General features: G+C 57.4%; 1 protein-coding gene and 1 long non-coding RNA gene across 2 annotated transcripts; one reads left to right on the top strand and one right to left on the bottom strand.

Annotated features, from left to right (window-relative positions):
• Positions 1–7,080: 7,080 nt before the first annotated feature.
• Positions 7,081–8,670, bottom strand: LOC116157368 (uncharacterized). Its single transcript, XR_004141365.2, has 2 exons — positions 8,591–8,670; positions 7,081–7,728 (listed from the first exon to the last, which is right to left on the bottom strand). It is a non-coding gene; the product is annotated as an uncharacterized LOC116157368 (long non-coding RNA).
• On the top strand, positions 8,605–13,472 carry SIX3 (SIX homeobox 3). Its single transcript, XM_031466937.2, has 2 exons — positions 8,605–9,794; positions 11,654–13,472. The coding sequence occupies exons 1-2, from the start codon at positions 8,986–8,988 to the stop codon at positions 11,844–11,846; spliced, it is 1,002 nt and encodes a 333-aa protein (XP_031322797.2). The 5' UTR covers positions 8,605–8,985; the 3' UTR covers positions 11,847–13,472.
• Positions 13,473–21,506: the final 8,034 nt, after the last annotated feature.

Below are 21,506 nucleotides of genomic sequence, written 5' to 3'. Positions count from 1 at the left end.
TGGGGGCGAAACTCTCCTCTGTGGCCTCCCGGGAGCTGCTGTATTTGTAACTGGGAACTGTCCTGGGCCCGCCCCCTCAGCCCCTCCTACCGCCCCCACCTCGGCGCGCCGAGCTCAGCCCGCTGCCGGAGCGTGCGCCCCGGCCACCCCTAAGCACCTTGGGGCCACGCCATCCCTTAGAGCCCTTGGAGAGGCCTAGGGGCCTCGAGCGGGAAGGAAGGGTACCAAGGAGAGTGGTCGGGGTCGTGCTGCGGCCATCTTGCGATGTATCCCTCCGCCGGGAGCCGCCTTGCGAGCCCGCCCGTCTTCTAGTCTCCGAAGCCGGCGGCGGGAGTGCTGGCCTCCGGCATGCGGGGATGGGGATGGGGTGGCTCGCCTGCAACTGGAAGCGGTTCTCGCATGGATCGTGAGGGAACCGGTGCTTTCCTGGAACTCTGTAGATGTGTTTCCTCGTGAGTGAGAGAGAGAAAGACGCGTACTCGCGGCTAACTTCAGGTCAGTTCGTATAAGGCGGTAGTCAGTCCGTCGGTCTGTCCTGCGCATTCGCACAAAGTGAGGCCACTTCTCCCCCGCCCTCTATGCAACCTCCCAGGCCCGGCCAAAGGGCCAAGGCCCGGGGGCCCTGAGGCCTTGCGAGGTGAGGCCCTTGATATGAGCCTCTGGTGTTCTGACCGTAAGGTCCAAGCTGCCCAGGTGCCCACTCAGGGTCAGCCTAGAAAACCTACGTGGGAAAGGCGGACTCGGAGAGCTACCCCCACACCGAGTGCAGGGTGAAGTCCAAACCTCGGCTCCCTGGACCTGCAGACCTGACATCTCACTGCGGACCCAGCCGGGGATCCGGATTGACGGCGGGGGAGGGAGGGATGGTGGAGTTGTGCTGGTACAGGATGGAAGTGGGGATGGAAAGAGGGGAGAATAGAAACTAGACTGGGGATGTGGAGGTGGAGATGGAGTTGGGGCAGCTTCTGATAGCGCCAGCTTTTAGCTCTGCTTTGGGGAGATGCTTTAACGGCTGCGCCGTTACCACACCCCCCCTCCACCGGAAAATAAAGCTAATGATGTAGTAATTTAGGAGGGGGTAAGGGGCTGGGCGAAAGGAGGGAGGAAGGATGGGGAACGCGCTCCCCAAGAGCGAAGGCAAACAGCTGTGGAGGCGCTGCCCGAGGCTCAGGCTTCCCAACAGGTTAGCTAGACAGGGATCCACCCGGCATTTCGCAGGAAAGGGTGGGGGGTGGGGGGAGACTGAGCGAGAGGGGGAGAGAGCCTCACAAGAGGACAGAGGGAGGGAGAGAGAGCTAGGAGCCAGAGCGCGCACCGCGCGGTTTAAAAGGAGACACTTACACTTCCTAATGAATATTTATCCGCCGCTGCTTCCTGCTCCCGGCTTCCCTTACCTTTCCGCAGGTAAGATCCTCCCAGCGCCCCAGCCCTGGAGGGTCCTCCCAGCCCCTCCAGTCATTCTCGGGGCAACGGTGGCAGGGTGGAAGGGCTTTTGGCAGCAGGGGAGGGAGAGTAGGAGGGAGACTTTGTCCCGACTGGGATTGGGCGTCGGGGCTGAAGACCCCGCACTGGCAAGGCCGCGTGTGTGGAGTGGGTGTGAGTGCTGTGGAAGAGTGTGTGTGTGAGAGGGAGAGGATGTGCGCCCGTGAGAGCGCGCGCCTCTGTTTCCCGCGCGCTCTGAGGACATTTTCCGACTTTTCACTCGGACGCCCGGGATTTCTTGCCTTTGCCTTTCTCTGCTTCCCCCTCCTCCCTCTTCTGCTCTATCTACCTCTCCCACCTCCCCAACCCAACAACTGAGCCGCTCTTCTGCGAGCTATTGTACAGCTGGCGCGGGCTCCCCGGGCCGGATCCCAGTCTCTCATAAAAGAGGGTGTGTAGTTGAGTCTCTGTCACAAGCCCCCACAAAAAAGCCTCGCGGCCACCGGTTCCCCCGACCCCCTTCCTGACCGCTTTGCTCTTGAGGTGCTGCGGCGCGGTCCCCACCCGCAGCAGACATACCTTGGGGCACCAGGGCCCACAACGGAGCTAAGGGTGATCGGGCCACGGGGGTATTGGGTGGAGCTGTCCTGGGCTGCAGCTGGGAGCCCGAGGACCCCCAGGGAGAGAGCGCCGCCACCCCTTTCCCCTACTTCCTCCTCTCGCCTTCGCCCACGGGAAAGCACGGGGAACTCGGAGCGGCCAGGGGGGCAGCTGGGAAGGGAAGGGGAAGGAGGCCGGGAAGGGGCTGATGATATAACCAGAATTCTTAAATGGACTTACTTGGCCACCTGTTGAGAGTCCACTGGGGTCGGTCGGCTCCGCAGCTGCGCAAGGTGAACACGCAAAACCAAACGCCGAAGTTGGAGAAAGAAAATTTTTCTTTGGCCATGCCCAGCGTGGCCTGTCAGGCTCGCAGTCCTGCGCTAGGGTCTGGCGGCTGCAGAGCCAAAAGCAACTTTGCCAGGTCCCACGCCGCCCCTTGTGCCCCCCTTATCCCGAGGCCAGGAGCTCCTAGTCCTGGGACTAGGCGCTCAGGGCCCAGTACCGGCAGTTCGGCTTAAGCCGGGACAGGCTTTCTAAGCTGTGCTAAGAAGTCAAGAGCGGCAGCGCCGCTGCCTCAGCGCGGCCTTTCAAGATGCAGTCGCTCCTTATTCTTGTGCCTCGGCCTCTCTGGTCGCCCCCGCACAAAGCCCCCGAAGCCCGGCCGCTCCCTTCCCGCTAAATCCCCTTCGGGGTCAATGCGCTACCAGCACCGGGCCGCGCGCTTCTGCCAGCCGTGTGGCTCTTAAAGAGCGCACCCCCCTCCTCCACCCTGCGCGCTCCCCCGACCCCCGCCTCCCCGCCCCTCTCCTCTGGATCTAGCCCCCCACGCCATCGCCTTAGGTCCCTCCTGCCCCGACCGATGCCCGCGGACTCTTAGCCCCCTCCTCTTGCCTCCTCCCCCGAGCAGTTGGTGGGCCTGGCCTCGGGGCCACAGAGCTGAGTTGTACCCTCCGCCTCAGGTCCCCTTTCTCTCCAACAGCGTCCACTCCTCACTTCCCGGCTCCTACCTTTGTCCTTTGCATGGATCAAGGCCTGGGCACTGCCTTGCCCAGAGCAGAGATGATTCCTAAAAATGATCAGTCTGGGGTTGAGTTCCGGGGTTGTGGGACGAAAATGGGGTGGGGCATGCAGTTGAATTGGGGGAGAGAAAGAGAAGAGGAGCAGACCAGTTGAACTTATCAGGCTCTGCTACCCCAGGGCCTACATAGCCTTTTGGCAAAGGATGAGGGTTGGCTAGGTGCCATTCATTCCTAGAGGTGGCCACCCTGGAATGGGGTTTGGAGGTTGCCAACCTGGCCAGCCTAGGTGTGTCTGAGGGATTGTGGGCCCTGTGGGGGGGGGGCACCTCCAGAAGGCCCAGAGTATAGATTTGAGAGCATCCTACTTCCCAAGCTCACTGTATTAACCCCCCCCCCCAAGTAACCCTTAAAAACCCAAAGGCTGGGTGAGCAATGAGGGACCTTGAGTGACAACTGTCCAGGGAAAAGGGCATCAGAGGAGAGGGAGGAGAAGTCTACTCTTTCAGAGGACTGAAGTGCAACTGCTAATGGGATTTCTGACATTTGCTGGTCTACAATGTCACCTGTCCAGCCAAGAGGAAGTAGATGGTGGTTTTGGATCCCCTTCCTTCCAGAGCAAGCCCTCTCTTTCTCTCCTTCAGGCCTGTTTTAGTCTCAGTCTCATCCTCGCAGCCAGTTTTTGCTATACGAAGTGGCCCCTTGCCTAGAGCACTTTCTTCTGGCCTCCTGAAGACTGGATGAGTGATTAAAGAGAGATTAAAGAGAGACCAAGAGGGCATGACTGGGGGTGGGAGCAGGCACAGGGTAGGCTGTGATACCTTGGTACCTTGCCTTCTCTAGTGCCAACTGTCATAACATTGGACTGTGCTTGAGGTCTGTGGATGGTGGGGCCAGTGATAGTTTGAGAGACCGAGTGTGCCTGCTCCTCAAATCCCAGCCCTAACACACCAGTTCTGGATATCATAAGGGGATCCATAAAAAAGCAGGCAGCCTCCTGGGCAGTGGAGACCAAAGGAAATCTGAGAGGGGGGAAGATGAAAAGCTGACCCTCCCCTGGGCGTCTGCCCTCTGCCACCCCAACATGAGTCCAGGTGCAGTTCTTTAAGGAACTGGGGTGACTGATTTGAAATTGGCCTTCATGGGAAAGGTTGACAGTGTGCTTCCTGGGCTACAACCTGAGGCCACCCCCCCCCCCAGCCCATATGGCTCACATCCCCTAAGTCTGCCACTGCTCTCTCTTAGGGCTGGGTCACCACAGCCAGCTAGGCCGGATTTGTGCCCACTCTCCTGGGTCTGGCAGTGGGAGGTGCGGTGGCCTAAGACAGAGCCAAGCTTCTCTTGTTTGAGGATGTGGGAGGCAGAGGGGCCTTCGGCGGGCGGTGGGGCTCATTAGGCAGAGCGGGGTGCCGAGAGGTGCGCGCTGCCGGCTCGGAGGCCGCCTTTGAGCGGTCGGGGCGGCTTCATTAAGCAGCGCTAACAAGGCATACAAATGCCGGGCCCAGCAGCTTTTTTTTTGCAATGCCGAGGCCTTAGCAGGGCGCCAGGCTAATGAGGGTCACTCAAAGGGGCTGATCAAATATTCAAATTTCCCCGCACGCCGGGAACTTTTATGTGCGGAGAAAGTTGAGGCAACTGAGCTGTGTTTACTGTCCCGGTCGACAATTGCTCAGAGCGCGGGTCCCCGGAGGCTAAGGGGGGCGGGGGCGCGGGAAGGGAGCAGTTGTTGTTGTTGTTGTTGTTTTTCATTCAAAGGAAAGTAATCGGGGTCCTTGAAGGGCTTCGCGGCCTCCCCCGCCTGCGTACTGCGCTCCCCTGCGCCCTCCTTGGCCGCCGGCGCCAAGCGCCTCGCTTTGTAGCTTGCGGGGAGGCCCAGACCGCGGGCCACCGCGCCAGCTCCCGCCTCCCGATGTCTTGGGGACCGGAAGGGCGTTGCCCCCCAGGACAAACTGGCCTTATGGAGTTGAGCAAGGCCGAGTGGGTGCATGTGCCCCAGCCCTCGGGTCTTCCTCTCTTGGAGGCTTGCAGACCTCTTGGATTTCCTGGAACCCCAGACAAGGAGTAGGACTCTCTTAGGTACCTCTCCTGGTGGAGCTGAGACTGCTGGGGTTCGGGCTGGCATTTGTAAACAAATGTCTAGCAGGTCCTGGTAAGAGGACATCTTCCAGCCCAAATGCCCTTTCTCCCCCCATCACCTGTACTGCTGTCCTTCCTGTCGCCTGGGCCAGAATTAAAGCAGGGACGATGGTAGCAATTTTGTGACCTTGGCCTGTATGAGCGCCAAATCCCAGATCCCAGAGTCTGAGCGGCCAGAGGGCAGGAGAGATTTAGATGCCCCTCGGGCTGATCTATCCATCCAGATCTCCCTTCTCTGAGAGACCCAGGGTGCAGGACCCCCCTGAGCGCCACCCATTCCAGACTCACCTCCGGGCCCTCGGCCCTCTTGCTGCCCAACAGTTCGGGTCCCCAGAGCAGTAGGGAAGGCGGCCTGGGCCCCAGAACCCAAGGTCCTGCTGCTCCCAAACCTTCTCCCCAACTCCCAGCGCCTGGGAATTTAAGAGGGGAATCTCTGGTGCCCCATAGCCCCCTCGCCCCCCATCAGCACCGCTAGACCGACACCCTGAGGAGTCTGCTCTCCCAGCTCGGCCCAGAGCCAGTCCAGCCATCCGCGCCGCGGACAGGCCGCCCCGCCTCCCTCTCCAGCCCTCTGGACTCTCAACTTACCGGCTCCGGGAGGCGGGCGTGGTGCTTCGGGCCGAAGCGGAGAGGCGCTAGCAGCTGCGGGGCTGCGAGGTGGGCTCGGTGGGCGGCGCGGAGCTCAGCTCTGCGGGGAGGCTCTGACAGCCCGGGACTGGGCGCCCGCCCCGCTGCGCCCGTCCCCGGCCCCGGCCCTGGCCCGGCGCACAAAGCTGCGCGCCTTGCCGCCGCCGCCCTCCGCCCGGCCGTGCACCCCCAAGCCACCGCCGCCGCCCAAGCTGGAGGGGTGCGGCGGGTCGGCAGGAGCCCGGGCCGCGCCGGGGGCAGGAGGGTGTCGCCGAATTGAGCCTCAGTCCCACTTGCCTCAATTCTCCATGAGTGGCGACGGTTTTCTATTTCAGCGCTCTCGGCAGAGCCCGCAGCACCTGTCCAGCCTCCCTCCGGGGCTGGCCCCGTAGCGGCGGGGAGAGGCCGGGTCGCCCCAACCCGGAGGCGGGGGTTGCGGGGACTGGGAGGGGACTGGCTGGGTTCACCCGCCCGCCCGGCGCCTTGGGTCCTCGGCTCCAAGGGATGCAGTTTCGGGGTCACGAGCTGTTTTCAAAAAGTTGAACACAATATTCGGAAACCCACCCGTAGGAATTCTCCCCCCACACGCGGCACAATACCCACTCCCCTCCCCTTTTTCATTCCTTCCTCCCCCGCTTCCTCCTCCTGCCCCTTCCCCCTCCCACCCTTCAGCCTATAATCCTTCCCCTACGAGAGAAAGGGATCGGGAAGAAAAGATGAAGTGTCTGTTTTTGTGTCCCAATCTTAGGGCTCTTTCTGGTCCCGCAGTAAACGACCGCCCAGAGCTTCGCAGATGAGCAGAAAAGGCCCACGGCCGGGAGGAAGATACACCGAGGGGAGAGAGATACGGATCCCTACGAAGTGGGTCTTGGCCAGTCTTCCCTTTGGGCAAATATTTTTCTGCCTCAGTCAGCGGGTTTAGGACCAGCAACCCTGGCTCCCTGGGGCTGAGTGGGCCGGTGTCACAGCCTCTTCGCTGCAGTGGAACTTCTGAAACAGCTTCATTTCTCTGCCCAGGAGATCTGGCTTTGGGGGAGTCAAGGCCTAAGGAGGGCCAGAACTTGAGGTTTAGTGGATGGGACACTTGCAGCCCCAGTCGTGTTAGCTTTCCCACTTAAATTCTCTCACATCTCTTTCTCGCCTCCCTCTTTGAGATCTCCACAGTGGTGTGGACTGGGCGCCTCACCCCCAGATCTGCATCGGAATGTAGAAAAGATCTTTTTTGAAAAAAAAAAAGTTTTGAATTCCTCAATGATTTTTCTTCTGGAAAGGCAGCTTAGGATAATTATTTCAGCTTTATTGAGGGCAGATTAGTTGAAGTCTGGACGCTGCGTTTCAATACACGTTGTACATGGGCCGACAATGTGGGCATTGTTGGCTACTGTGTGTGAACTCATTCAAAATATACACTTTTTAACACCAAACCGAATCCTGTCTAAATATACACAGTGCTCAGGGGGAAGACGTCTCTGACCCTGACAAATCTGCGCAAATCACACTTCCATAGTTACAGAAGCCTCACAAAGGGAGGCCTGGCTCAAGATGCTGATTACATCTTCTTAAAAGCAACATACCTTAGAAATAAATACCCATGCCTGACCTGGGGGCTGCAGTGGCTGGAGGGAGGGAGGGCTCTCTCCATGCTATGGGCCTTTTTGGGGTTTGTTTTAGGTTTGTGATATTACTTTCCTTAGAGGAGTAAGTTTTATTATTTTTTTCTTTACAATATGAGCGAACAAGCAATATTCAGGCCTATCCACTTCTTTAGGGCAGCCTCCGAAGTTTGAGTGCCCTTCCAGGGCTAGTAGGCAGACCCAAGCTCCTTGGAGGGTGACAGGGTAGCCGGCATCTTGGGAGAGGGGCAGGGGGCTTCCAGGCTTCCCAGCTGAACCTTCTCCACAGCTCCTAGGTAGGCAGGTGAAATCTGGGTGGAAACAAAGAGGCGGATTGCTTTTTAAGTTGGAAAATGTACTGTATTTCTACTGCTATTTAAAAATAGAAGGCTATAAGGGAAATCAAGGCTCCTTGACTGGGGGCAGAGTTAAAGAGAAGCTGGATCCAATGCAGAGGATGTTAGGGTAAATGTGGTGGAGGATTGTAGACCAGGGAGGCCATAGAGACTTCCAGCACCCTGGGTCCTGGACTCTGGCTCCCAGGCTCCAGCTGCCCCCCAAATCCGAGATCTGGGGCGCAGCGGCCTGCCAGGCCAGGGTCGGCGCCTGGTGGGCCCCATGATCTCACTCTCCTTTCTTCCTCGCCACTATTAGTGCTCACATAGGCAGAAAGAGACGGCCCGACGTGCACACCATGTGCAAACCTTGCCGGCTTCTCCGGCCCTAGGCCTCTCCTAGGGGGCTGGCCCTCGGCCTTCATGCAGCGTGGGGAGCCTCTCACTTCCCAACAAAATCCCCCCTTTAATTGCTCATCCCATTCAACAACTTATGCCCATGGCTTTTTGAATTTCTGGATCAACTTCTTTGGAGAAGAGAGAGCTCAGAGACAGCGAGGAAAAAAGAAGGGTGGGGGGAGAAAGGAGAGACAGAGAGAAACTAGTGAGATTAAGAGTTGCAAAGATTTTTTAAAAATTCTTTTTCTCCCCCTTCTCCCTCTTTCCCTCCTCTCCCCCTCCCCCCTCCCACTCTGGCTAAGTGGTAAAACCGTCCTTACGTTCTCGGTATTGATTGGCAGGGCTGACAGTGATTGGCAGTGGTTGCCGTGGCAACGCCACAACGACACTCCGCAGACCAATAGAAAAGCGAAACAAAATGTTTCAATGCTGCACTCACTGTGGATTTAGGGGAGATATTATGAGGCTGTTGTCATTAGGGCGATTGCTGTGGAATCGCTGAATCTTGACTCGGCGGTGGTTGGCTCTCGCTCGCTCGCTCTCCCTCTCGCTCTCTCTGTCTCGGGTTCTCTCTCTGCGCGCGCGCACCGGGCCGCTCTCCTTCCTCCCTCTCTATGTGGCTGCGCGGGTGTGTGTGTGTGTGGATGTGTGTGGGGTGTGGGTGTCCCTTACGCCCTTCCTCCTCCCCCTCCTCCTCCTCCTGCTCCCCCCTCCTTTCCTTCTCCTCCTCCCCCCTCTCCTCTCCCTCCTCCTGGTCCTCATCGCCCCTCTCCTCCTCTTCCTCCCCTCTCTCTTCCTCTCCCTGAATTTTCTCCTCTCCTCTCAGGTCAGTCCATGGTATTCCGCTCCCCCCTAGACCTCTATTCCTCCCACTTCTTGTTGCCAAACTTCGCCGATTCTCACCACCGCTCCCTACTTCTGGCGAGTAGCGGCAGCGGGAACGGTGCGGGAGGCGGCGGCGGCGCGGGAGGAGGCGGCGGCGGCGGGAACTGTGCGGGAGGCGGCGGTGCTGGCGGAGCAGGCGGCGGCGGCAGCGGCGGCGGCTCCAGGGCCCCCCCGGAAGAGTTGTCCATGTTCCAGCTGCCCACCCTCAACTTCTCGCCGGAGCAGGTGGCCAGCGTCTGCGAGACGCTGGAGGAGACGGGCGACATCGAGCGGCTGGGCCGCTTCCTCTGGTCGCTGCCCGTGGCCCCCGGGGCGTGCGAGGCCATCAACAAGCACGAGTCGATCCTGCGCGCGCGCGCCGTGGTCGCCTTCCACACGGGCAACTTCCGCGACCTCTACCACATCCTGGAGAACCACAAGTTCACCAAGGAGTCTCACGGCAAGCTGCAGGCCATGTGGCTGGAGGCTCACTACCAGGAGGCCGAGAAGCTGCGCGGCCGCCCACTCGGCCCTGTGGACAAGTACCGCGTGCGCAAGAAGTTCCCGCTGCCGCGCACCATCTGGGACGGCGAGCAGAAGACGCATTGCTTCAAGGAGCGGACTCGGAGCCTGCTGCGGGAGTGGTACCTGCAGGACCCCTATCCCAACCCCAGCAAGAAACGCGAACTGGCGCAGGCCACCGGCCTCACTCCCACACAAGTAGGCAACTGGTTTAAGAACCGGAGGCAGCGCGACCGGGCCGCGGCGGCCAAGAACAGGTCAGTGGCGGGACCCGCGGCCTGGGCTGCGGTCTCCGTGGCCGAGGAGGGAAAGAGGGGTTGAAAAGAGGGCGAGCGGACAAGAGGCGAGTGGCTGCTCTCGAGAAGCCAAGACCTCCTGGTCAGTTGGAGAAAGTTTCCGCTTGCCCAGGCGCGGGGAAGAGGGGCGGGTGGTGGGTGTATTGATTACTTTGCCTGAAAGGGGCTTTCGTCAGGTGGAGAGAGTGTGTGAGGCACTGAGGGCCCATAGTCCCCGGGCCAGGGCCCTGGGAGCCTTAGCTCTGCACTGCACTGGCGCCCGCCTCCTCATTCCAGGATGCAGTGTCGGGCTCCTCTGGAGTCTATAGACAGGAAAGGAAGGAAAGTGCTCCTTGCCACCTGGTTCTTATTTCCATGTATTGCAAAAATCCAGGGAGGAATCCACGAACTTCTGGGAGAGGAAACTGAACCGGGTCCCTGCCACAAAGGGGAGCGGCCAGTGGCTATCATGCAGCGGGCCTCCTCCCCAAAGCATTGCAAGTTGTCTGACCAGGAGCAGATGAGCAGGGCTGGGAGTGGAGAGGCTGTGTGTGTGTGTGTGTGTGTGTGTGTGTGTGTGGCGCGCGCGCGCTCGCTCGCAAGATCCCGATAGCTCTCCTGATCCAACCAAGGAGCATCTCTTTGGTCCACTAAATCGGGAAGTGGGCAGAAGTAGAAGCTACCTTGCTGCCGGAAGTTGGCCAAAAAGTCACAAAATTGTACTGGGCTTGACCTGTCAGCAGAGCTAGGCCTGGGGGAAGTAGGGAGGAAAATAACTAGAGGGGAATCAGGGAAAGAAGAAAGAAGAGGGGAGGGAAAGGGGAAGAGAGGAAGTTGAGTGAAAGCCCCGATGGGCAGCCTGTGTCCCAGCCCTGCTTGGAAAGACACTGGGCCTGGTGTCAGGGCCCCAGCTACTGACAGCTGCCCGGGCTGGGGGCTGGGTGTGAGTTCCTGGAGGGAGTGAGTGTGTTAAGGTGTAGGTGGCCCAGGCCTGAGCATTTGACCCTCTCACTCTTGCCTGTGGGGCCAACTTTTCGCCCAATGGGGGGAGCGCTGAGGTCCAGGAGAAAGCCTCCTTGTGGGGAGAACTCAAGACACTAGGTTCAGGCAGCCTCTGCCAGGCATGGGAAACCGGCAGCGGGAGACTGCTTTGCGCTCCCTTCCTGTCTTTTCCATATCCCCCTTGTCTCTCCCTCCTCTTCCCTCACTTTTCTGCTCCCATCTTCCCCATTTTCTCTTCCCCCATCCAGCCCTCTGCTCAGGGATCCAGAGAGCAAAGCCAAACGGTCCTATCCGGGAGAAGCAGCGGGTGAACAACCCGCAGCTCTGGATTTGTGTTTGGGGGAGCTGAGGCAGGAGGCCTTGAGGGGACCGGTCTGCTTCAGGAGCAGCTGGCAGAGTCTGAAGAGTCCCAGGGGCAGGGGAAGAAGAAATACTCTGCCTCTCCCAGACTTCTGCTCCTTCGGGGCTCGGCGTCCTTCGCAGCATGCACCCGGGCCTCCCCAGCCGGCCGGCCTTGGGTTCTACCTCTCCCCTGAGGCCCGCCCCGACCTGGGAAGCTTTAGGAGGCTCCAGAGAGCCCCGGGGAGGCGGGGATGAGAGCCAAGACCGCGCTGGGGAGGCTCTGCGGCGCTCAGAGAGCCCCCGGGTGCCTGGAGGAGGGAGATGAGTGTAGAGAGTAGAGTCGGGGTTGACGGTGAAGGGCGCGGGGTTCGGGAGGCCGAGGAGCACGGGCGGCGGCAGACCCGACTCCCGGAGGCGCGGGCTCAGGGAGGAGGCTTGGCGGAGCCGGGTAGCGGGGCTGCTGTGTCACGGCGGGCGCTGCTCTCTGTCTCCCGCAGGCTCCAGCACCAGGCCATCGGACCGAGCGGCATGCGCTCGCTGGCCGAGCCCGGATGCCCCACGCACGGCTCGGCAGAGTCGCCGTCCACGGCGGCCAGCCCCACCACCAGCGTGTCCAGCCTGACGGAGCGCGCGGACACCGGCACCTCCATCCTCTCGGTAACCTCCAGCGACTCGGAATGTGATGTATGATACCCAAGGCCGCCCTCCTGCCCCTCCTCTCCCTCTTTCTTCCCCTCCTCCTCCTCGCCCTCCTCCTCTTCCTCTTCCATCCCCAGAATAAACCGAAATCAGGATACACAATCATCCACACACCCAAGTACACACACACATCCACTCCAGCCAAAAAATATAAAAAAGAAAAATAACAAATGAAACGCAAACCAACAACTCCCAACCACCATCTACCACCACGGCCACCCCAAAGGACTGCAACGCCAACAGACAGTCACAGACGCTGATGCTGTGGGCAGAAAACATAAAACAGGTGACAATTGTATACTTTCTAGGACAAGCACGGCTTCTCCTTTCAGTTCCCATGGACCCGGCACCCCACCTGCATGACGATTTATTTGTATCTGGGAAAATATTCTCTCTAGTTTAAAATGGTTAAAAAAGAGTCGACTATACAAAAACCGACCACCACCACGATGACAAGATAACAAAAGCAAAACAGACAAAAAGGAAAAAAAAAAAAAACCCGCCATCTCCGTTCAGAATTTGTTAAAAAAAAAAAAAAGAACTCTTTGGGAGGGAAATAGCAAATGTTTCTCGCCTTTTGTTGCTCTTTCTTTTTTTCTCTCTCACTCTCTTTCTCTCTGTTTTTAAGTCCAAGTATTGGTCAAACAAGATGCAATCTTCTGTTTTTTGTTCAGCAGACAATCATTTTCTTGTTAAGCACCTTTTTCTCTCCACTCTGTCACTGCCTGTGTGGGTACTGGTTATAAATGTGGAAAAAGAATAGTTATGACTGTAACAGATTTTTATTTTTATTTCAAAATTTTATATGAATTATGTATATCTTAATGATCGGTCATTTTCCCAGTTTGTAATATATGTGTAGAAATTGCTTGTATATGATATTGCTTTTTCTCGTCTCCCTTTCTCTTTCTTTCTCTCCCATCTTATTCCTCCCTCCCCGCTCACCTCTCTGTTTCCTTTTCGGGGTTCCCGTCCCACTCGGTGTTCCAGGCGTCGACTTGGCAGTCAAGGCGCAGCGTGGCGGGCTGGGTTAGGAAGAGGGACCCCGTCGCTAGCGAGAGCGGAGAGTGAGACCGTAGTATTCTTATGCAAAAGCTATTTCAAGTATTTCTTAGCTGCTTTGGAGATATCTCTCACTCCCCGTAGGGCGCTTTTACTGTTATCTTAACTGCGTGTTTATCTATATGTAAAGACTTTCTAAAGCAAATACAGTATTCTCCATTTTCTTATCACTCCCAGAGACTGGTGTTTTTGTCCGTCCCTGTGCCGCAGCCCCGGGGTGCAGTGGCCCGCCCTTCGTTTCCTCTCCAGCTGCGCCACCCAAGCTGGGGCAGAATTTTCAGGCTGGGTCTGAGCTTTTTCCAGGAGAAGGGGGAATGGTGGTGGTGGTGGTGGTTGGGAACAGGCCCTTCAGAAAAGAACCAAAGCCGAATCCCCTGCAAAAAGGCAGAGAGGGCGCAGAGAGAGGGGACTGCGGCCAGTTTCTTCAGCGGGAGAGGCCAGGCCCAGATCTCCAGGAACTGTAGCTGGTTCGGCTCTGGTGGGTCTTTGGCGTCTTTCGGTTGTTACTGCCCTTTTTTTTTTTTTTTAAAGGGGAAACACACGGGGGTCGCCAAATGCAAGCATAAATCTAGAGCGGAGCAGACAGGTTTTGTCTTCTTTGGGTGGAGTTGGTTGGAGGGGGACAACTGTAGGCCGGGTGGGGAGGATAGAGAGAGAGGGAGGAGGTAGTTTGAGGAGTTTAGGGCCTAGAATCAGGATAGACCCCCTCCTCACCACCTGCATGTGTGCTTCTGTGTGATTATGACTTGCCTTATGGCTCTCGATCTGTCTCCTTGAAATTTCTTTCCATCTTTTGATATCAACTGGGGTCTCTCGAGCCCCTAAGACATTTTACAGTTAGGTTATACTTTAAAACGAAACCCCTCAAATCACTGCCTTTTGCCAATCGGGATCCCGCTGGCCCTAGGCTTCCCTGCCCTGCGCGGGGGTTGGGGGGGCACTGTTCCCTGTGCTGGAGTGACTGGCGGTGCCTCCGCCGCTCTAGGCCAGGCCGGCCTGTGCCCGAGGACGAGCCAGAGAGGTAATTTCAGAAAACTTGCCTTCACTTGAAAGTCCAATTTCCAAAGCGAGGAGGATTAAGGAGAAACGTGCTTGGAATTTCGCGCCCGTTTCCAAACTAATTTTGATTTCCGATTATTTCCTTTTGTCCGCATCTCCAGCAGCACCATGAGGTTTACGCAGGCCAGGCTGGGCAGAAAGGACGCCACGACGGGGAGGCGCCCTGGGCGCGTGTGTGGCCTGGCGCGCCCAGGGCACGCACTTGCGTGGAGGGGAAGGTTCCCGCGCGGGTGCTTACTTAGAATCAGGGCATTCAGACCATCTCCAGAGCTCCCAAGTTCTGTGGCCCGGCACGCAGTGTCAGAATCTCTGGGTGTGTTCACTGCTGGGGAAACGATCCTCAGGGAGCCACATTTCAGGCAATAGTGGGGAAGGGGCCTTCTGGGTTCCACTCAGCTTGGGCCTCTGTTCTGGTGCACAGAATGATGTCTGGGGTGAGGGGCTGTCTCCTACCCTTGTTTTCAAATGGCCTGTCACATATTTGACCCAGACCTTGGGCCTGGAAACCCAAGAAGTGGCTGCCTCAGACAGCGTGGAGGGTCTGGATAGACCCTACCCAACTGACTGACCAGAACTGATAGGTGGAAGAAAAGGCATGGCACTGCTGGAGGGTGACCCCTGGAAGGGCCTTGACTGGTGACAGACACTAGGCAGCAGATGCCTTTTTGTCTAGGGACAGGGGACAAACCAGTGGAATTAAAATGCTTCCTTCTCTCAACATAACCAACAGAGAAAGTGTGTCTGGGGCATCCGGTGCCCATTCCTCCTTCTCCACTTTGGCTTCAGGGGCCTAGGCCCTGTTGGATGTCACCAGTCAGCTGTCTTTCCATCCTCCTATCTCTCATCTGCCACTCTCATCTCCTATAGTTCTACCCAGGTCTGTGCAAATACCAGTGATCCACTTTCTGACTTACCTACAGATCACCTGCAGGAGAGGCATGAGTCCAGATTACAAGTGGTGTGGATGTGTGCAATTCTGAATGCTGACTTCCACCATGCATTCAGGGTCTGCATATAAAGGGGTGTGTGTTTTTGTGTGTGTGTGTGTGTGTGTGTGTGTGTGTGTGTGTGTGTATTTGACATAAAAGTGTGTACATTGTGTCAGCGTGTGCCCAGTGTGTGTTTTCATGTCTGTCACCTATAGTGTAGGTATTTGTGGGTGGCATGGGCAGTTTTTGTGTACCCAGTTCTGCAAGGAGTAACTTCAGTACACCCACAGGGTGCTGTCTGTGCAGGATTTTCTGTGCAGTGGACATGTGTCTTGTGGGTCTGGAATTTCGTGTAGACATGTGTAGGTTCCCTTTTTCTAGTTAGTCCACAGAGACATGTCCGCCAGGCTACCAACCCCTAACCCACCTTCGTCCACCTTTAAGGAATGCTCAGTCACAATGAGTCTTCTTTGACCAGAGGGCAGAGAGGAGCTGGGCTCTTTGGCTTCTTCCCTAGTCCACTCTTTACCTTGATACACTGCGCATGTTACACTGGATTTGGCCCCTGCCCCTTTAAACATCAGAGCAAGGGGAAAGAGGCCCCTTTCTGGCCAGATCTCTCCTTTAATAGGCTGCCTGCCCATTCTCTTTTTGGATCCCTCAAAGCCACGGCCAAGGCAGTCAATGTCCCAGGAGCCACCAGGGCAGAGCTCTAGGGCAAGGCCTGACTGAAGCCCTGCGGCGGGGGGGGGGGGGCGGGGGGGGGAGCCATTGCTGTCGCTGTACTCAGCCCCACCACCTGGCACTGTTGCTGATTGTGCCTCAGAGAGGGGAAGTGTGTGCACTGATGTGTGCTCTTGAGTGGGCCTTGTCAGACTGGGTACGCAGACCTCAACGTTCATTCGCCCCCTCCGTCGGGCCCCGCGACAATCCATGGGCCAGCCCCTCTCCTGGCGTGTTAGAGCTGTGGCGCATCCCTGCCTGTGCGCTGCGCACTTCTGCCTGGCGCCCCAGCTGGCGCCCTTGGGCTCAGAACCTTCCCTGTGTGCGTAGACCTCTCTGTACTTGTACCTGGGTCGCCAACTCTAGGGTGTAAGGGGCTTGAAGAGGAACAGCCAATTTAGGAATATTTTCTTCATTCCTGCCTCCCTCAACGAAAAACAATGGCGATCCGGGATTTGCACCGGAAACCTGAACTGACAGAATGGGATGCAAAACCGGGAAAATCTGTATCAAAGTCATTGACCCCTAGAAGCCGCCTGCCCGAGGGAAGATATGTCAATCTACCCCTTTTCCGGCCTGCTCACCTATGCCTCCTTAGCCCCCACCCCAGCTCCGGTCCGAGCCCCGACCAGGCCTCTCTTCTGGCCCTGCCCGAATCCTGCAGAATCCACTGCCCAGCGCCAGCACAGTTGATTACCCCTGGCAAGACGTACAGCTGATTAAAATGAAATGGCCTGGAAGCTGCCACAGCGCAGGGTGGGGATGCTGATCAATAGTGGGACTGGAGGCACAGGAGCCTGGCCTGTCTGGGACTGGGGTTGCAGGCACCAGGACTTCGGACCCTGAGACCAACAAGGGATGGTTGGGTTTTGGATGCAGAGAGGGCTCCAGTGAGGGGCTGGGAGGGCCAGGCCCCTTGCCTAGGCTGGCGGAGTAGGGGTGGAATTGAAACCCTAGTGTGGGCTGTTGCAGTGGAGTGGCTCCCTCAGCTTCTTCTGAAAGGAGAACAGGCCAGCTCGTCACAGGTCGCTGGAGCCTCAGCCTAGTCCCAGGCCTGGGGCGCGCTGGGTGTGCTTGGCCTCTTCCCCTGCTCCCTGTCTTTCTTTGCCTCTGTGGCCATCTCTGTCCCCGCCTAGGTCTTTGTGTGGCTGTCACCTGAAGCATGGGCTGCCACCTCAGGGACTTTCCTGCGTCCTCCCTTACCCTCCACCCCTAAGGGCTGGGGCTGAGATGCCCAGCCTAACAGGATGCACGGCTCCCGAGTCCTTGGGCTAGGCCCACTCAACTTCCCACCACCGGGCCCCTTCCGGCCCCAGCTGAGTTGAGCCTCCTTTGCCCCAGTGCGTGGGCTGGAGCAGGCGTCTGGCCTGAGGGAGGGCAGGAGGGAGCCAGGGAGGAGGGGAGCAGTGCTAGCTGGGCTCCGATTTCTCCGGTCAGCTGAGCACAACTTTCCATTCGAGTGTATTCATGCAGTGGCTGATTGAACTCTGCTGTGTCGGGTGGGGCTCCATAGGAGCGGGCAGGCACAGCCAGGCTGACAGAGGCTACACCACACACACACACACACACACACACACACTCAATTATCGACATAAATATACTCCCCATGTTATGCACACACCTCAACCCCAAGCCATGTCATCACAAACCCAGTAGAGCCCTTTCCCGCAGACACCCACCTGCCCCTAGAGCAGTTTCCCAGCATCTGTAGATGTCCGTCCCAACACAACATAGGGCCTGCCTTTCTGATTTCCTCTTTACAGATTCCACAACAGTCCTCAGATACAAACACAAGAATCTTTCCTTCTCATTCTCCCCTGCAGGCACACTCTCCAGGGCGCACACACTCCAAACCGCACAGATGCACACACAAACATGCCCAATCTCACAGCCTCACCCTCCTATTGTGCTATCCAGAGCTATTTGCACTGCAAAAGAAACACACATCTGTATACAGCAGCTTTAGCACCACAAATGTTTTGTGCATCGCCTGATATACAGGGAGCCGGGGCTCACCAAAAGTTCCCACACAGGAGAAGGAGCAGATGAGCAATAAAGACAGTCAGGGAACAACACAGACACCACACATCCACCAAAACAAGCGCGCAGAAGAAGCCTTCAGTCACACAACATACATATGAGCCAAACCAAAGACATAATAGAAATGCCACCCAGAGGCACTTCAACCCCCAATCACATAGCCCAGCTCCAGGCACTCATACATCACCCATTTACCAAACCTCAACCGCTCCCAGCACACACACACATGTGCATACACACACGTACCAGGCTAGGCAGAGAACTAGATAAGCACATGCAGAGAAATACGCCTAATCTTGGGAGTGGTCAAGTGAACAGGGGTCTCCATTTTAGTCCAGAGCAAGAAGGGAAGGGAGAATAAAGAAGAGGGAGATAATTCTAGGGAGGGAGTAAAAGCAAAAGGGGGAGGAAGGGAGAGAAAGGAGGGGGGAATTGAGACTAAAGTTGGGGTGGGACAGGAACAGGCAGACCCGAGGGAAGTGGGGAGTGGATATTTCCCGGGCTCGGGTGGGGCAGGTCAAGCCCTAGGGGAGAGTGTGCCACTGTCAGCCCCGGAACAATTCCAACTCTGATCAAGCGCCTGGAGGTGCACACTGACGTGTGGCTGGTTGGGCCTGGGAAGTGAACTGAGTGCTGCAAGTGTGCAAGGCGGCCTGGGGCCCTGGAGTGCCCATTCCCCTGTGGGCTGGGAGTTCAGGAAGCTTCGTCAGCTCAGGAGAGGCCCGCCCACGAAAGCGCTCTCCTCACATGCCACTCCTCCCCTCACTCAGCAGCAGCCTCCGCCCTCACACCGCAGTCTCAGAGACCCCCACCTATGACTTCATTCCAGCGGCACTCATAGCCATCCGCACCCCCTGCCCGCATGAGAGCACACACACATCCATACACTGCCTCCTGCCCAGAACAGAAGCACATCTCCACTCCCAGCACTAACTCCTCACTTTTTACAAAGAAGCCCCTGACTCTCCCAGATTTATATGCACACCATTTTCGGAAAAGGGAAGGGCCTTAACCTGCAAGAGTCTAACCCTTCAGACGCTGGGGACTTTACAGAATGTGCTGGCAAAAAAGGAAGGCACAGGAAAAGTCACATACACGTGGCTGTATCTCCTCAGGCTGCTGACTGCCGGGCCCAGCGGGGAGAACTTCTCTGCGGAAGAATGCAAATGGCCCAGGAAAGCGCAGGGGTTTCCCTCCCCTTGGAATGGGTGGGGCTTGGGGCCTGGGATGAATTCTTGGACCCCAGGAGGTGACGGCAGGAGAGTGTGTTCGGCCCAGGAACCTACGCAGAAGGTCTAGGGGACGAGGCAAGGCACAGAGGTGAGGGGGAGTCCGGCCGTGCGCTGGGGAGACAGTCCCCCGGGGTCTGGGAGGACGCCGCCTGGGCTCCACGGGTGTGCGCTCCGCTCCCCTCGGCCCGCTCCGCCTCCGGGCCTCCGCGGCGCTCTCTGGCGCTCGGCTTTTGTCCCCGCTTCTCTGGCTGGGACTCCGTCTTTCTCCTTTCAGGCCGCTGAGAGGCGCTGTGGCCGAAGCCCCAGCCTCTTGGGGCCAGACTACCTGCTCCTCCCGCCACGCCGCCTCTCCCACTGACCCTGGGATCCCCGCGGCGCTGGGCCGCCCTGAGCGATGGTCGGGCCCGTGACTGGGGGCGGCCTGGAGCCCTGCCAGGCCGGCAATGGCTTTAGTTTGTTGGATTTTGAGATGACTATTTATCATCATAACTAATTCGCCACCTTTATTAAACAGAAATTCTTCTCAGGGCCCCTTAATGACTGAACGCGCTGCTAATTACGGGCGGGGCGTGCGCGCCTCTGGCTCCGCAACACGGGACCGCCGCCGCCGCTGCCTCCTGCCTGCCTGCCTTCCTTGGTCTGGGACCTGCCCGACCGGGGGTAAGAGTGGACCAACGTACACCTGCGGGCGTTTGAAATCCAGGCCCCGGCCACCACGGCCTTTTCCTGACGTCTCTGAGCTGGAAGTGGCTCTGATTACACGGGAAGAGGAAACTGAAACTCAGGGAGGGTCTTGACTTGGCTACTGTCACACAGCCACCCTGTACCTTCATACCCCCCACATCTGTGCATCGGGTGCCCTGCCCTAGTCTCTTCTTCCTTGTCCGTGCCCTCCCTTAGTTGAAGAAATACTTTCCTAAGAGCCTTATTTGAGCACAAAAGATTTGGAAAATGGGAGAGAAGGAAGTGGGAAAGTGCTGCGAGCAGCAACCCCAAACTGCTGGTCTAGAGGCACCTTCTCTCATACTCCTGAACTTGGCCCTTGCAGGGAGGTAGCCCCAACCAAAACGTGCCTCCTACAGGGACGGGATGGAAGACAGGTGTGGGGCAAAGGGCTACCGCATCCCTATGAAGCTTAGATGAGTGGGGGTTTCAGCCGGCCCCTCTCCCAGATTGGACTGGGCTCACTAGAACCACCAGCGCTGTCAGTGGCATAGGAGTCCATGGTGTGTGTCTAAGTGTGAAGTGTGTATGTGCATGTGAGCCTTGTTGAGTGTGCAGTGAGACTATGCACATTCCCATGAGACGCAAGACAAATATTCATCTCATGCCCTTGTGACGTTTCTTCCTCCCTGAGGGGGAGGGGACAGTGTCGAGAGTGATGTATGCTTGTGGTACTAATGCAACCAACTTAGTCCAAAAATAACTGAGTGGGGAGGGACAAGCACAGTTAAGCCTTGCCTTCACGTTACTCACAGTTCAGTGGACAGTTGAGGTCATCACTACAAAACAAGCAAGTGAACCCCAGGAAGTTGTGGACAGAGTGTTTTGGGGAGTGGCAACTTGGAGGTTAATTACAACTTTCGGGGTGGAAAAAGGAGAGGAACAGAAGAGATGGCTTTGACTAGAAAGATGAACTGGATTTTATGGAGGAGATTCCAGGTAGGAATGGCAGAAGCAAAGGCATGGAGGAGATTGGGTTCCCCCACAGAGCTGTGTGGTGTGGCTGGTGCCCCAGTGCTTAAGGAAGCTGGTAATTGAATCTGAGAGAAGAGGGAGTCTGGGTCCAGCTATAAGTTCAGGTAAGTTGTGCGGCCTTGACCCATGGGCACTGGGGAGCTACATAATGTTTTATGGAGAGCTTTGGTGACCATACCTATAGCTCTGCTTCAAGACTCTGAGGAAGTGAGGCTGTAGACAGGAAGGTGGGTTAGGAGGTTATTCCCATAGGCAGGCAGGAAGTGAAGGGGACATAAGCTAAGGCTGCAGGGCTGGTTAAAGACCTTCCTGAGGAGGAATGAGGACCAGTTGGAGACCTATGGGATCCCTGATGTCGTGATTTCAATCTTTGTCCCCTTTTCATGGATCTGTGATTTGGTCTCAGATCTCACCCTCTGACCTCGGTTCCTCCAGAAGCATCATGCCCTTCAGCCTCTCAAGGGGCTCACACGTGCTCCTTCGAGGGCTCTGTCGGTGGATCCCGCGAGCCAGTCAGACCGGGGCACCTTTTTCGGAAGCCCTTCCCCTACCCAAGATGTTAGTGGCCATGTCTCCTCCCATGTCCACCACTGTCCACTTTAGTTCCACGCGCAGCAATATTCTCTCCGAGGGCACTTGGGTGAGGGAGGATAGCCAAAGTTTGAGCCTCAGGCCTGAGGCCTGGCGGGTTCACGAGGAGTAGCTGGAGTGACCCGAGGAGGTCAGCACACTAGGTGAATGGGAGTGTGGCCTGCGCCAAGGGTCCCAAGGATCAGAAATGGAGCAGGGGACCGAAGACACGCGCCCCTGGAGAGTCTTCGTCTTAGAGCGCCAGGCTCCGCGCAACTTCTGGGCGCTCCCGTCTTATGAAAACCGTTTCCGCGCATCGTCCGGGTCGTGGGCTCCGG

Source organism: Camelus dromedarius, chromosome 15, assembly GCF_036321535.1.
Source record: "Camelus dromedarius isolate mCamDro1 chromosome 15, mCamDro1.pat, whole genome shotgun sequence".
NCBI classification, from domain to species: Eukaryota; Metazoa; Chordata; class Mammalia; order Artiodactyla; family Camelidae; genus Camelus; species Camelus dromedarius.
The sequence above is the reverse complement of the archived record's forward strand: the minus strand, read 5'-3'. Positions and strand labels throughout refer to the sequence as shown.